Raw genomic sequence first — 16128 nt, forward strand, 5'->3', positions numbered from 1 at the left:
GAATGAATAAAATCTGTTAAAAATTCGTCTTAGACCCCATGTAACCAGCAAGTCTTAAGTACCGAAAGGTACTTCCCGGTCTTTGATCTTTGCAAGTTGCAAGAGTATAAAATGTTCGGTTGTACCCGAATTTAGCCCTTCTTTACTTGTTTTACATATCGTCACCTGAAATGCAAAATAACGTATCATCAAAAAATTCAAAAGTGAGTTTTTTTTTACTAATTACGATTCACCACATCATATTACATATGAATATGCCACAAATTTAAGCTTCTGCGATCAAAAATACCTAAGCTATTACATATATGTAGTCTTTTGTGAGGCCATAGAAAAGAAGAACCCCTGTGTTCGAACTTATTAATTAACAAAACGCTTCCCGCCAGTTCGGTGGGATGCCTGAAGGTATGCGCCCCCAAGTGATTAAGTCTTGACCTCCCTAACGCAAGACAGCCAAGAAGGAAGTGTTGAGTTGTTTCCACCTAATCTTCTTCCATACAGCTTTTGCAGACGGCGTCTGGTAGGATTCCCAGCCTTACTGCGTGGAAACCAATAGGACAATGGCGTGTTACAAGCCCCTAAAGTAGGGAAAGGCTGCTCGATCAGCTCTGAATTCTCTTATTGTTAATGAGTTCAAGGCTGGAATCGCCGCTCTGCTATCTGAGTCGATGGTCACTCCTCTGAAGGAGGGTGAACTTCGGAGTAGTAAATCTACTGCTACCTTAATGGCTCCAATCTCGGCCTGGAAGACACTGCAATACTTAGAAAGTTGGAGAAACTGGAGTTGATAGAGAGCTCCTGACAGTAGACCCCTCCACCTTTGACCCATCCGTGAAGAAGCTCACTGTCTCTTTTCTCCAACGGCTTCTTCCCACCCACAACTCCCTCGGTATATGGGTACAGAAGGAGTCGCCAGAGTTCGGTTTAGCGACTCCTTGATCCAAGTGATCAGACCCGTGCTTTTTTAGGAAATCAGCAGCCTATTCTTTAGCAAAGTTTAACAATAACTAAGAAGAAATTGCAACATCTGCAGGACCATGAAGCTTTAATTCCAGCAGACTGTTATTACTTTAATGATAATATACCTTTTGAATAATTAGTTATTTAATAAATAATAATTAAACATTATCCTCATTTTTTAGCTTGAAATATTTAAATTTTTTCTGGTACTTATTATATGTAAATTTTAATAATAAAAATAACATGAAATATGAAAAACTTGCAACTGTTTTTATTTAAAATTAAAAAAAGTATTAATATCCAAATTTTTAATTTTTATACAAATTTAGATTGATCATACGTTTTTTGTTTCAGAAACGAAAATTCAAAATAACGTAAGACACCTACTATAAAATTTGCTTAATTTTTTCTTTATTTTACTTATAGTTTCATGTTAATTCAGATTTGAAAATTTTGTTTCAATATCTCAAGTGGCTTTCTTTTTATATGGTTTTTTGCTTCTCCTGTAAACCTACGAAAAGTGATGTTACGTTATTTTGCATTTCAGGTGACGATATACATTTTGAGATTATGTGAAAACAGTCTGTATATAAAAATTAGAGATATTTTTTTTGCCTACAACATTCCCACATAACATTTTTTTAAAGGACAACGTAGTTTTGGCGGAAATCGGATACATCGTTTATAACCCTAAAAAGTTCAACCACGCTTTTACCTTCCTTTTTTCGTCCCGGTAAATTATTTTTCACTTAATGTTTATTTTATATTTCGTTTCCGATGGGTTTCATCCTACTATGTTTTTTTTTGTTTTCAAAAATTATCTACCCTAGTCTATATCAGTGGCGGAAATTTCCCTCAATTCCGCCTCAAGAGTTAAATGGCTTATTACTACTCGGAAAAAATATAAAGTAACAGAAATATAATCAAGAATCAATCCATTTTTGAATATAAAAAATAATGCTAAGATACCTCTGAAGTTACAAAGTATAGCAACGTGTGCAGATTAAATTGTTAATAAAGTGATAAATTTGAAGCGACTCTGCTTGATAGAGTACTTGAAATAGATGCTGCATTCAGCTCCATTTGTGATATGTTCGATTGATACATTCTTCGGGGTTTATCCTCCAAGTTTTCCAACATAGAAAATTAGTAACTGGAAAAATAAGGAAACAGCGGGAAAAGCAAATATACTCATCGCATTTGTCTATGTTATATTCTATATCGAACTCATTCACTCAGCGTGATTCTTCAGAAAGAATCGATCGATCTGGCAGGGACATCTGAACGCTCTTTTTTGAAACTTCGCCACATGAAAACGTGGCTGAAAACGAACATTCTTCAAGATAGATTGACATTACATTGAAGTCACTGCAGAAGAAGTTCTCGAAAGATTCTCAAAACTTGGCCAACATCGCTTTCTTTTGTGAAATTTTTTCAATTCAATACACGAACTGACTACATTATTATACTTACAATAAAGAATGTCACCCGTACATCCACGATTTATAATGTGTTTTTCACGAACACAAATTTATAATGCCTAAATGTGTTTTTTTTTTTTTGTCATTTTTCATTGGGGTAGGCTTTTTACGTGGCGGGTCCCAAACCCAGCGCACAACCCTATGCAGGGGATGTTTCGCCTTCTCACTTTAGCTCGCCTTCGAACGGATGTTCTTAGGCTACCCAGAGGATACTTGGTCAAAGACCGGAAGTAGTGAGCTGCTTGAGTCATGTGTAAAAGAATCGTTTCTGGCCACTCCCAAGTGAATGGCGATCAGAGAACTTTCCTCACTTGCGTGAACTTCTACACATGACTCCATCCTCCACGGGGGCCGATGGATTGCCGGCCGAGCTATTCAAACACGGCGGCGAAGAACTGATAAGGAGCATGCATCAGCTTCTTTGTAAAATATGGTCGGACGAAAGCATGCCCAACGATTGGAATTTAAGTGTGCTATGCCCAATCCATAAAAAAGGAGATCCCACAATCTGCGCCAACTACCGTGGATTAGCCTCCTCAACATCGCATATAAGGTTCTATCGAGGCGTATTGTGTGAAAGATTAAAGCCCAGCGTCAACAAACTGATTGGACCTTATCAGTGTGGCTTTAGACCTGGAAAATCAACAACCGACCAGATATTCACCATGCGCCAAATCTTGGAAAAGACCCGTGAAAGGAGAATCGACACACACCACCTCTTCGTCGATTTCAAAGCTGCTTTCGACAGCACGAAAAGGAACTGCCTCTATGCCGCGATGTCTGAATTTGGTATCCCCGCAAAACTAATACGGCTGTGTAAACTGACGCTGAGCAACACGAAAAGCTCCGTCAGAATCGGGAAGGACCTCTCCGAGCCGTTCGATACCAAACGAGGTTTCAGACAAGGCGATTCCCTATCGTGTGACTTTTTCAACCTGCTTCTGGAGAAAATAGTTCGAGCTGCAGAACTTAATAGAGCAGGTACCATCTTTTATAAGAGTGTACAGCTGCTGGCGTATGCTGATGATATTGATATCATCGGCCTTAACACCCGCGCCGTTAGTTCTGCTTTCTCCAGACTAGACAAGGAAGCAAAACAAATGGGTCTGGCAGTGAACGAGGGCAAGACGAAATATCTCCTGTCATCAAACAAATAGTCGTCGCACTCGCGACTTGGCACTCACGTCACTGTTGACAGTCATAACTTTGAAGTTGTAGATAATTTCGTCTATTTAGGAACCAGTATTAACATCACCAACAATGTCAGCCTGGAAATCCAACGCAGGATAACACTTGCCAACAGGTGCTACTTCGGACTGAGTAGGCAATTGAAAAGTAAAGTCCTCTCTCGACGAACAAAAGCCAAACTCTATAAGTCGCTCATAATTCCCGTCCTGCTATATGGTGCAGAGGCTTGGACGATGTCAACAACTGATGAGTCGACGTTGCGAGTTTTCTAGAGAAAAGTTCTGCGAAAGATTTATGGTCCTTTGCGCGTTGGCCACGGCGAATATCGCATTCGATGGAACGATGAGCTGTACGAGATATACGACGACATTGACATACTTAGTTCAGCGAATTAAAAGACAGCGGCTACGCTGGCTAGGTCACGTTGTCCGAATGGATGAAAACACTCCAGTTCTGAAAGTATTCGACGCAGTACCCACTAGGGGAAGCGGAGGAAGAGGAAGACCTCCACTTCGTTGGAAGGACCAAGTGGAGAAGGACCTGGCTACGCTTGGAATATTCAATTGGCGCCACGTAGCGAAAAGGAGAAACGACTGGCGCGCTGTTGTTAACTCGGCTATAATCGCGTAAGCGGTGTCTACGCCAATTAAGAAGAAGAAGAAATGTGTTTTTAGAAACACTATTTTTTTAATGCTATGAAAATGCGTGTAATTTTATATATTTTTTATATTATCTCGTCATTGTGAATGACAAGCATCTTCATTGTAAATACAAGGTTTTCCAAAAAGAGTGGCATGATTTCTTTAAAAAAATACCAAAAACCACATCAAACTCTCAAGTTAGGTGAATGTAATGGTTGTTCTTGAACAATTTGTGATTTTTTGCACCAAAATCGACAGAATTGTTTATTTAAGATGATTTTCTAAAAAAAAGGTTATCATTTTCAAGACGTTTGCTATTGTTTAATGGCTTCATTTCTTAAGGGGGGTTAAGGGTTTAAAGGCAAAAAAAGGGTATATTTGTGTTTTTTTTGCGGCGACATGATTAATATAATTTTAATAAATTTAATAACATATTATTGTACAACTTTTGAAGTATGTACATACATATACTAGAAAAAATTTTCAATTAAAAATATTAATAAATAAGCCTGTAACGGTGAATCTCCAGAACCGCCTTGAAAAAAAGTGGAACATTATAACTCGTTGCCAGATCATCTGAAACAAAAAAATTGATATGCGTTTTAAAGGTGATGTATTTCTCGGTGCAACTTGCAATGATCAAAGATCGGGAAATACGTTCTTAAGGCTTGTTGGTTATATGAGGGCTAGGGCGAGTTTTCAGCTGATTTTATTTATTCTAAGCACACAAATGCACCGATATAAGAAAAACGCGCTTTCTCAATTTTATTAAGATAACTCACATATTGCCCGATATATACGGTGAGGGATAAATGAAGTAATAACCCGATTCAACCCATTTGTAGAACACAGATATACTGCTCATCGGGAAAGGATTATATCTTAATTTCAATTATGTATATATGTATGTATATCACATGTTGACCAATATTCTTTGAAAAAAGTCAACAATAAGCACTGGGTCCACATATTCAGTACCTAGAGTATTGAAGTATTGAACAGTTTTGGTTCGATTTATGCAATTTTTAGTCATAAAGTTGGTCACCGCAAATGCACTATTCGTGCAAAATTTATATATACATAATAATATAATATAATTCATTATTGATTTAAATGAGGGAAGAATGAATAAATTTTAACACACAAATGTCAGAGAAATACCATACCAAATTTGGTTCAAATCAGTCGAGAGGATCTCGAGATATGTGTTTTCGCCTAAAAGTGGGCGGTGCTACACCCATCGTCTAATTTTGACCCCAGTTCTAGTAATGTCTGAGGCGAATTTAATTATTGTGTTATCGCCCTTTTAGTAGGTTTTAACAGTACGAGATATGGGAAGTGAGCGGGATTACCATCCGATGTCATACATTTTCCCACTGTCGGTAGGAGCTCTTATAATATTTGCGCTGGACGAATTTTATTATTATAGCTTAAGTGGTTTAAGACATATGTACATTAAACTTATTAGAGGACTACAGGTGTCCCTTTCTACTGCAATCCCATGTGTTTAGTTACGGCGCTTTATAGGTTTTCGGGTAATGGCGTGTTTTGGGTGTGGCAGTGGTCCAATTGCGCCTATATACGAACTCGTACTTGTTTTTGCCAAGAAACGCGCATACCAAGTTTTATCAAAATATCCCAATTTTTAACTGAGGTTATAACTTGCTCAAACGAACGGAGAGACAGACAGACAATCACCCGGATTTCAACTACATCTATCTCACTTAGTTTTAGGTGATATCTACAAGCGTTAGGTGAACAAAGCTATTATTGCTCTGTAGCAACATGTTGCAAGAGTATAAAAATTACAGATCACGACGTATAAAAAAATGGGCGAAATCATTTCATCTCTATTGGAAAGCCCGGCATTTCAGCGAAATTCCTCTAACGCAGTTAGGGTATAACCGAACATTATATACTCTTGCATCTTGCAAGGATGAAAGCCACCTTCAGCAGTTGTCAAAACTTTAAATTACACAAGTAAGGAAAGGCTAAGTTCGGATGCAACCGAATATTTTAACTCTTGCAACTTGCAAGAATCAAAACCAAGGAAATACTTTAAGGTGTAAAACCAATCATATAGAGTAAAGTCAGTCGGATGTGGGAAAATCTCGATATAAGTTGTATAGGGTCTAGAAAGTTTTCGCTCAAATTTATATAATGATTATCTCTTAATTTCATTTATATACATCACACATTGACCAACATTTTCGATCAAAAGTCAATTATAGGTACCGGGGTCTAAATATTCGATACCTATGGGCTTGAACAGAATTCATTAGATTTCAACAATTTTTGATCTTAAGGTTGGACACACTAAAGACATTATTCGTGTAAAGTTTTATCCCGTAATATTAATTACTTCTTGATTCGTTTACTGGAATCTGAACGAATCGAATGGAATTAAAAATTGCGCTATATAGGAAGTAGGAGTACTTGTTTTCCGATTTCGTCCATTTTCACAAAGTGACATTAGAATGTAAGAAGAATGCCACGTACTAAATTTTGTCGAAATCGGTTGGTCGGGTCCCGAGATATGGGATTTCACTAAAAAGGCGGCGATGCCGCGCCCATCGTCCAATTTTCACACCAGTTCCCATAAGGCTTTCTTATACCATCTCGGTGGTAAAATTTAATGTCTCTGGCGAATTTAGTTATTGATTTATCGCGCTTTTAGCTTTGCATCCTTTTGCACACTGCCGGTAGAAGTTCTTATAGATTTGTACTCAGCAAATTTGGTTGTAGTAACTTAAGTGGTTTAGGGGACGTGTACATTAAACTTGTTACGAGGGCGGGGCCGCGCCCATTTTTCCAAAAAAGTCGCCCACAGGTAACTTGCTACTGCGATCCTTTGCTTCAAATTACAGCTTTATATCGAATTTAGTGATTAGTTATGGCACTTTACATGTTTTCGGTTAATGGCGATTTGTGGGCGTATCAGTGGTCCGATACTCACCTACGAACTCGAAATATATTTTGTACTAAGAAACCCACATACTAAGTTTCATCGAGATATCTCAATTTTTATTCAAGTTTCCGTCCGCTTGCACGGACAGTCGGACGAAGGGACAGACAGACAACCGGATTTCAACTTTTCTCATCTGATCATGTATATATACATAACCCTATATCTATCTCGCTTAGTTTTAGGTGATACCTACAACCATTAGGTTATCAAAACTGTAATACTCTGTAGCAACTGGTTGCAAGAGTATTAAAATTAAGCAAGGGCTAAGTTCGGGTGCTCTTGATCATTTTATACTCTTGCAACGTTATTAAATTCATTCAGGTGGTGGCAAAACTTTATATTAAAATATGTTGCGAAAGAATTAAATTTAGTATTATTTCTATATATCAGTTCGCGTCAGCTAAAATTGTATTAAAACATCTTAAATAGTGATATGTATGTATGTATGTGACATTATCTCGACTGAAGAGACTAAATTTAATACTTTGAGTTAATGTGGAAAATGTCAACTATAGGATCGAAATTCTTTATATTAGGGATATGAGGTTTTGACCAATTCCATTTTAATTCAGCGCTAAACCACATTTTTAAGAAAACTTGTCCATTTAGTTTCATTAAAATATCACATTTTGACCAACTTGAACAGTTTAAATTCAAGTGGAACAAATAAAGAATGGCTAACTTCGAACATTTTATACTCTTGCAACTTGCAAGAAACCTTTAAGGTGTAAAACGGATCATATAGAGTAAAGTCAGTCGGATGTTCGAAAATCCTGATGTTAGTTATATAGGCCAAATTTTACCTCAAAATTATTTATTTTAAGCACAAAGATACACTGATATGAGCAAAACACGCTCTCATTTTCATTGGGATAACTCACGTATTGGACGATATATGCGGAACAAAGTCATCCCGAATTTTGAAAATCTGTATATTAAGTATATGGGGGCCAAGGGAAGTATTGGCCCGATTAAACCCATTTTTGACATACAGACATATTATAAGAGAATGATTACCTTAATTTAAGTTATCTAAATATTCGGTACATAGGGGCTTGTGATATGTAATTTCACATAAAAGTGGGCGATGCCAAGCCCATTATCAAATTTTTACCCGGCTCCTATAAAGGCCTCTTTTAACATCTCTCTTGTAAAATGTTAAGTCTGAATCGTATTTACTTATTGAGTTATCGTACTTTTTATCAGTATCGTTATATGGGGAACGGGGCTATTTTCCGATTTCATCCATTTTTACAGTGCCGGTAGGATTACTTAAGGAATTTTTTCTATGAAAATTTTGTAGCTTTTGAAAGTTGTTGTGAATATACATATACATATATGTATGTATATACATAAGTACAAAAATAAAATTTTTCTTCCAAAATGCATTTGTGAACTATTAGTTGAATCAATGCAGACTATTTTTATACGAAATATACATACATATATATATATATAGTACGTATGGATAGTATTCTCATCCCCCCTCCTCATGAGTATTTACATGTATATTTGTTTTGTTTGTTTTAATTAGCATAAAGCAAAAACTAGAAAATTCCGGAAACTAGAGTGTAAACCAAGCCTTGTTTTGCAAATAATATCGTCCAGATTTTTTGACTTGTATGATCCGTAATACCTCAAAATATATTACATCGCTTTTGACAATTTTACGTTTAAGATAACCTCAAAAAAGAAACTTCTGTGAGTATACTTGTACATCTGAGTCTTCACTTAATATCATCCAATCTAATCTTTCAACTACCGGTAATTTAAAGTGTGATCTATTTGATCTTCATAAAGATTTTAGTTTATTTACAGTATCAGATAAATATTTGCAACTGAAATATGTTAATGAAAATAGTGTCGATTGCATGAAAAATAATTGCCGGAGACCTACTATTTTAATTTGATTTTAAATATTGGATGTTGATTAAGGTAAACAAAGCGAATTTATTAAATTTTTTCAGTTTATTTGTTTAATGTATATAAAAAAACGATATAACATATATATTCAATAAGACAGAACAACTCAAAGAAAACGGTTCATTATTTTTTATAAAATAAAAGACAAATTTAGTATTTTGTAGCAAACCCATTACTCTCATTAACTGCTTTGCATCGCTGCGGCATTGAAGGTATAAAGTTATCCACTATGATTTGGTGTATATATCTCAGCGCCTCCGGTGCCCTTTGAAAAAAGTCATCAGTATTTGCCACATTACTGCGATCAATCCTTTTTTTTATAATTTCCCATATATTTTCTATAGGATTAAGGTCTGGGGACTGTGGAGAAAAATATTTGTCCTTACTGACCTGAAAGAGACAAAAAGCCAGATAAACAAAATAATTATGATAATACTAAATAACTGAATAAATGTTATTCAACAGGATTTCTGATCGTAGGCTGGCTTATATCTTAAGATAGCTTGCTATGAGATTCGTAAGTTGTGGAAACAAATCTTTCCCAAAGTAACCCTATTTTGATTATTCGTTAATTAAAACTATAAATATATGTTAAATGATTTGATTAAATTATTGAATCTGAAGTGTATAATCCGTAGAGTATTGCTAGGTAAAGATGCCTATAATGCCATGGGTCGAATAGTTTTGTTTTGTAATTTGTGAAAATAAGAAAATGATATTTTGAACATATCGTTATCTTCTAATAAGATGAATAGTTATTTTCTGTAGGTATGTATTTTCGTTTCTATAGCTGGGATAAACTGATTTGCGGTACTTTCATTGCTATGGTCAATTGTGGTTAGAATAATCTGTGGAGTGCGTCTGCTACGATGTTTGTATTTCCAGGTTTGCACTTCATTACGTAGTTTGACTCTTCGGGGTTGTACCTTTTCTTTTTCCCATTGCGGCTTTTATTAGTCAATGCAAAAGTGCGCGGTTGGTGATCTGTGAAAAATACGACCTACGCTTATCCATATATGTAAATAGTTTCTAAGTGTTGTGAAAGCCCAGATTATATCCACCATTTCTTTCTCGATAGGTTCTCCTGCTTGCTCGAGGAAGGGTCTTAAAACGTAATTTGATGCGTCGATAGTAAGATGAAACTCTTGTTTGAAATTTGGGAAAGATAGCACAACTTCGTTTGATATTAATGAGAATTTTGCTTTTAATTGAAACCTTCTATTGCACTTTGATGGAATACAATAAGCTGTTTATTTGAGGCGATGTTGTACATTCGTCCAACTTCTCTTCTTAAAAGCGGTGGAAGGCGTTTGGCTAGTTTGAGTAATCTGTGATGAAGCGTTGATAGTAATATAATAGGCGAAGAAAATCCCTCAAGTCCTTCTGTGTACAATATGCAATATATGTATGACAACTCTTGGTTTTTCCTTAGCGGGATTAGTTTTTATGTCTGTAAGTTATATAATGAAATCTAAAAATTCAACATCCTTACGGAAAACCTTCCAATTGAATTCCAATTGGCTTTGCTAGTCTTTGCCCAACATTATTATGTCGTCTATATAGATAACATATGTATTTTGTTTGTTTAGATACATAGTTTCCGATATTTCTATATAAAATATTTATACATGTGTGCAAAAAATTATTTCAATACAATTACATATCTTCTTAGTTATAAATCAAATAATATTGTATTTTTTAATAAGGGAAGGTGTTGCTCTTACATATATTCATCATTTGGACACGATGATGCATTGACTCCACCAGTTTTTTTTTAGACATATCAATTGACCATTTCGACCAAAATTGCATGTTTAGTTGTTTAAGGATGTCATATTCCTTGGAAGATGTATAAATTTCGTCCAAAAGACTTCTTCATAGATCCTCGTTCGGATTCAAATCTGGGCTTAAGGCAGACCACTCCATCAAAACAATTCTCCGAGAGTTAAAGAACGTCTTTGCCGTTTTAGCCAATTGGATCGGTGCTTTGTCTTGCTGAAAAATCCATTCATCACCATGTAAATCACCAAGAAAATCAAGGAGCTTCCAACAAATCAATGTAGATTTCTGCAAAGTATATTTTGGACTTGCCTCTTGATGAAAATGCTGCCAATACCACAAGCGATCCCCTACCATGAACGCGATTTGACAGCTTCTCATGGAGAATTTTTGGTCAGATTCGAATTCTTTGAACCAAAATGTATATCTTTCATAAAATGCAATTCATTCTTTTTTTTACGTTGCACTGCTTTTCATATTTAATGCATAAATATTTTCTTATTTGATGCACACGTTGTTTATTTACATTTATGTAGACCAAGTTCTCCTTTTATTTGTCTGCAACTCATATGGCTATTGGTTGCTAGCTTCTGAATGTGCCGTTTACTCCTGTCATCAATAGTACCTATCAGAAAATTTGTTATTGTGTGCAAATGCTTCTTTACAGAAAAAGAAGCCTGGCTAGCTTTGATGCCCGAGTGACTCATTCCTTTAATCAAGTCACGCTCCTCATCTGATAATATTGACCAAATTTAATTCATTTTTTCGTCCTAAATCTTTATTCATGTACTGTGATTTAAAATTTTTATCTCAGTTTTTTTCTATTGATATAAACATATCATCAGTGGCACCGGTGAGAACAAAAATTATTAATTTTGCATATATGTACATCTAAATATGGTTTTACACATGTTCCGACTTACTTCATGAGAAATAACCGTACTATGAGTACTGTATTAATGAATTTTTTAAATGACGCTAAACCATAAGATAATTACAATAATATACAGTGAATCAAAAAAGTTTTGGCACACCTCAGTTTTTCCACTTTGCTTCAATAAAACTTTTAATTAACTGAACATACCAAGCAAAAAACAAACATATTCGTTTAAATAATGTTTTTTAATACATATATACAAAAATTAAAAATAAAAAATTCATACACGTAGGAAATTATTAAGAAAATAATGAAAAAGAGTCATATTCATATAAAAAAAGTATTCTCACAAAGTATAAAAATGGTAATACAAAAGGTGAAGAAAAAGAAATTGGAAATGTTTAATATTTTGTTGCACCTCCCTTGGCTTTAATAATCGCTTGCAAACGCCTTTGCATACTTGCGACCAAATGGGAAGTCTCCCGACTGGTAATATTGGCCCATTCTTCCTTCAGAGCATTTTTAAGGGATTCTTTCGAAGTTATTTGGTACGTGCGAATTTTTTTTTAAGCAAATGCCAAATATGCTCAATGGGATTGAGATCAGGGGATTGCGGAGGTGTTTTCAGCTGCTTGCAGTTATAAATTAACCACTCTTGAACCAAACGCGAAGTGTGTTTGGGATCATTGTCTTGTTGGAACTGCCATTTCTCTCCATTTAAGCCCAATTTAGTTACGCTCGAAAGCAAATTGTTCTTCAAAAGGCTTAAATAAACAAGATTATCCATTTTTTCGTCTATAAAAACAAGATTCCCAACTCCACTTGCCGCTATACACCCCCACACCATTACGTTTCCGCCGCCATGCTTGATTGTTTTTAAGATGTTATTTTCTTGGAGCTCCATGTTGGGCTTTCGCCATATTTTTTGAGACCCATCCGATCCAAATAAATTGAATTTGGATTCATCATTAAAAATTACGTTTTTCCAAAAAGTTTCAGGTTGGTGTAGGTGAGCTTTAGCGAAATCCATCCTCTTTTTTTTTGTTAGCTTTTGAAATGTGAGGCTTTCGTCGAGGTACACGACCATGATTACCGGCCTTATGCAGGGTATTTCGAACTATCTGTGAGCTAAATGTTTTCCCCAGTTGTTCCTGCATTTTTTCACTCAATCCTACAGCCGAAATTTTTGGGTATTTTGCCACTGCGCCAATAATGGACCTTTCCTCCCGATCAGAAAAAGTTTTTGGCCTCCAGATCTGGAATTGCTTTCTATTTTTCCGCTGCTTATGTAATGGTTTATTACATTCCTTACTTTGGAAAATGATCTATTGACAATTTGTCCTATTTCGCGCAATGATTTTTTTCCAGATACAGATTCAAAATGAGTTTTCACACTTCAACGGTTATCTCTTTTCCGCGAACCATTTTGCTCAATCTATGTCAAGGCTAAACACATTACTAAAAGTCAATTGCTCTAATTATTCATTAATATGCAATATCTAACAGAAGTCACCAAAAACGGGATCAAAGGAACGGGGGGAAAGGACTTAAAGAGGAATATGCAAAAAACATGATGTGTGACAATACTTTTTTGATGTGTTTTTCGCTGTTTCTGACTTCTTTTCTAGATTTGGGGGGAGTGGGGGGTGAATGTAACGGTATATTTTCGCTTGCATTTTGTTTTGTTTCTACCAGTTACACTATGTATAAAAATAATTGAATGAGATTATTTTTTGTTGCTTTTTAACTATCTTTCTTTAGAAAATCAAAGTGAGCCAAAACTTTTTTGATTCACTGTACATATGTATCAGACAGCTGCAACGAGTATGATTAAATCAGAACAAACACTCGTGCCAAACACACAATCGAACCCATACCGTTTCATCATAGACAATATTGTTAATTAATTCGAGTATCCGCCAGTGTCAACTGATTTGATGCAACACGAACAATCTGTTCTTCGGCAATCACGATCGAGTAAACGGTATGGCTAGCTTCGGTTCAAATCGTATCGTGTCAGTTCATAGCGTTGCGACGATTGTTTGAATCGATGTGAAACTGCGGGTAAACAACCAGTAAATCTACGAGTACAGCAAACAACAACAATTTTCTGCTGGATTGATTTGAATCATGTGTGGCAAAAAATGTATCAGCTTTGAACATCTGCGCATATTACAAATTTTCGATGCGTAAGCAATGGCAATTCCATCGAGTACGTGCATACATATATACATACATTTGTTGTATGTATGTACTCGATGCAATTCCCATTATACATAAAACATATGCATATAGACACATATGTTTTTGTAATAGAACAGAAGTGCACGAGTAAATCAGTGTTTAGGGGATGATATACAAACCGAACGCTGTCGATCATTTCAATCATTGAAGATGAGTATGGATCATTTCGGTTCGATTCATAAACAAATCATGTATAAGCTGATCGCTAGTGATTCAAAGTTGTTCTCTGATTTAAAGACAGACGGTTCGATTCGTGTACAGGAATCGAACTGACACAATCAGACAGAGTAACAATACCCGATTATGAACAAAAATTTATTGCTCGTTGCAGTTCTCTGATATGTATGTATGTATGTATAACAATGTTTGTTGTGTCGTAAGCAAATCATAAATTATAAAGGAAAACAATTTCAAATATTTATTCGACTGAGGTATACCATTACCAGCCCGTTCGCTAGTGAACATATGGAATGTATGATATTTTCGAATTATTCTCTTTATAAAATAAGGGGTTGAGATAATAAGAGAAGAAGAAGATTGAAAAGGTCTATTTTTATTCTAAACCGATATTTTGGAATATATTAATTTTATATAGGGCGGATTCAAATCGAAAGCTCAATAAAATCGGTACTAGGTCATAAGGAAATACTACTAGTAATTGAATTTATTGCTTACCTTTATTTATATATGTATGTTCGTATTTTTTCTTACAGGATTATGCCATGTAACTTGTTCTTATAGTATTTGTAATATGAAGATCAAACGCTATGCAGTGTTCGTGACTCCAAAACAGCCCACGTCCTTATGGACAATTCTAATAATTTGGTTTTGCCTATTGCAACCAACTTATCTGAAAACGGATGTACCCGAACCAACAGAGCAAAAACATCAGCGCATACACCATCATCAAAGAAGTGAGGCGACATCACTGCATGTCACAGCAAATTATATCACGTTAAATAAGTACAAATTCCGACACAAATTGTACAATGCCACCATACCCGAGAACAGTGTAGGCAAAACATATGCGATACCATTGGCGCGTGAAGACATTATGGGTATTGCCATTATACCGGGTGCCGAGGTTAAGTATCGCATCGTAGCAGGAGACCGTGACAAGCTATTTAAAGCTGAAGAGCGTTTAGTTGATGATATTGCATTTCTAGCGATACGCACAAGAACTAGTAATGTTGTGCTAAATCGAGAAAAGAATGAGGAGTATTTGTTGAAAGTGAGAGCGATGATCAAATATAATCTAGGTGATGATTATATCAGTGATGAGACGGAAACAACTGTACATATACGTGTATTGGATCGCAACGATTTGAGTCCGCTCTTCTATCCCATTGAATATGCACAAATCGTTCCGGAGGATATGCCAATACATAGAAGTATATTGCGTGTTACAGCCGAAGATGCCGATTTGGGTGTTAATGGCGAAATATACTATAGTTTTCTTATCGACAATGAATACTTTTCGATACATCCCACGACTGGAGTAATTACATTAAATAGGCAGCTAAGATATACAGAAAGTTCTCATTATAACTTAACAGTGCTTGCGAATGATCGCGGCTCAGCCATTAATCATTACAATCATCAATCGAGTAAAGCGAAAGTTTCCATAACCGTAGAACAAGTAAGTAACATCATACTCAAGTATATACATATGTACATATATATAACCTGTTATAAATCAACTTTCATAGAATACATGATTAAGACAACCGTTTGGGTCATAGAACCAACATCGTCATACTTACAGTGAGACGATTTTGAAAAAAAAATTAACTATATTATTTTTTTTTAAATATACCGTATTTTGTTGAACCCATTATCTGATAAATCTCTATTATGAAATCAAATTTAAAATAAGTAAGGTATACATACTTGCTAGTAACAATTTAATAGATCAATTTTATCTGTATATTTATGTATTTCTGTGATATACATACATACCTGAATTCAACCACATTGTCAAGAATGTCTTATTATCCATCTTATTTAGCTTGTTACTGTTCCACTATATTAGTTCCCTTCGCATTCACTTTGGCAATAAATGTAAGTATA

At 35.4% G+C, this 16128-nt stretch overlaps 1 protein-coding gene across 2 annotated transcripts in view; it reads left to right on the forward strand.

The window, feature by feature from the left end:
* The window catches only part of LOC120777411 (fat-like cadherin-related tumor suppressor homolog), an 84096-nt gene that overhangs the window by 13761 nt on the left and 54207 nt on the right, over window positions 1-16128 (forward strand). For both annotated transcript variants that reach the window (XM_040108710.1, XM_040108711.1), the window contains exon 2: window positions 14772-15697. In XM_040108710.1, coding sequence (XP_039964644.1) covers window positions 14772-15697 — 926 coding nt within the window. The remainder of the gene's footprint in view (window positions 1-14771; window positions 15698-16128) is intronic.

Source organism: Bactrocera tryoni, chromosome 5, assembly GCF_016617805.1.
Source record: "Bactrocera tryoni isolate S06 chromosome 5, CSIRO_BtryS06_freeze2, whole genome shotgun sequence".
Taxonomy (NCBI): domain Eukaryota; kingdom Metazoa; phylum Arthropoda; class Insecta; order Diptera; family Tephritidae; genus Bactrocera; species Bactrocera tryoni.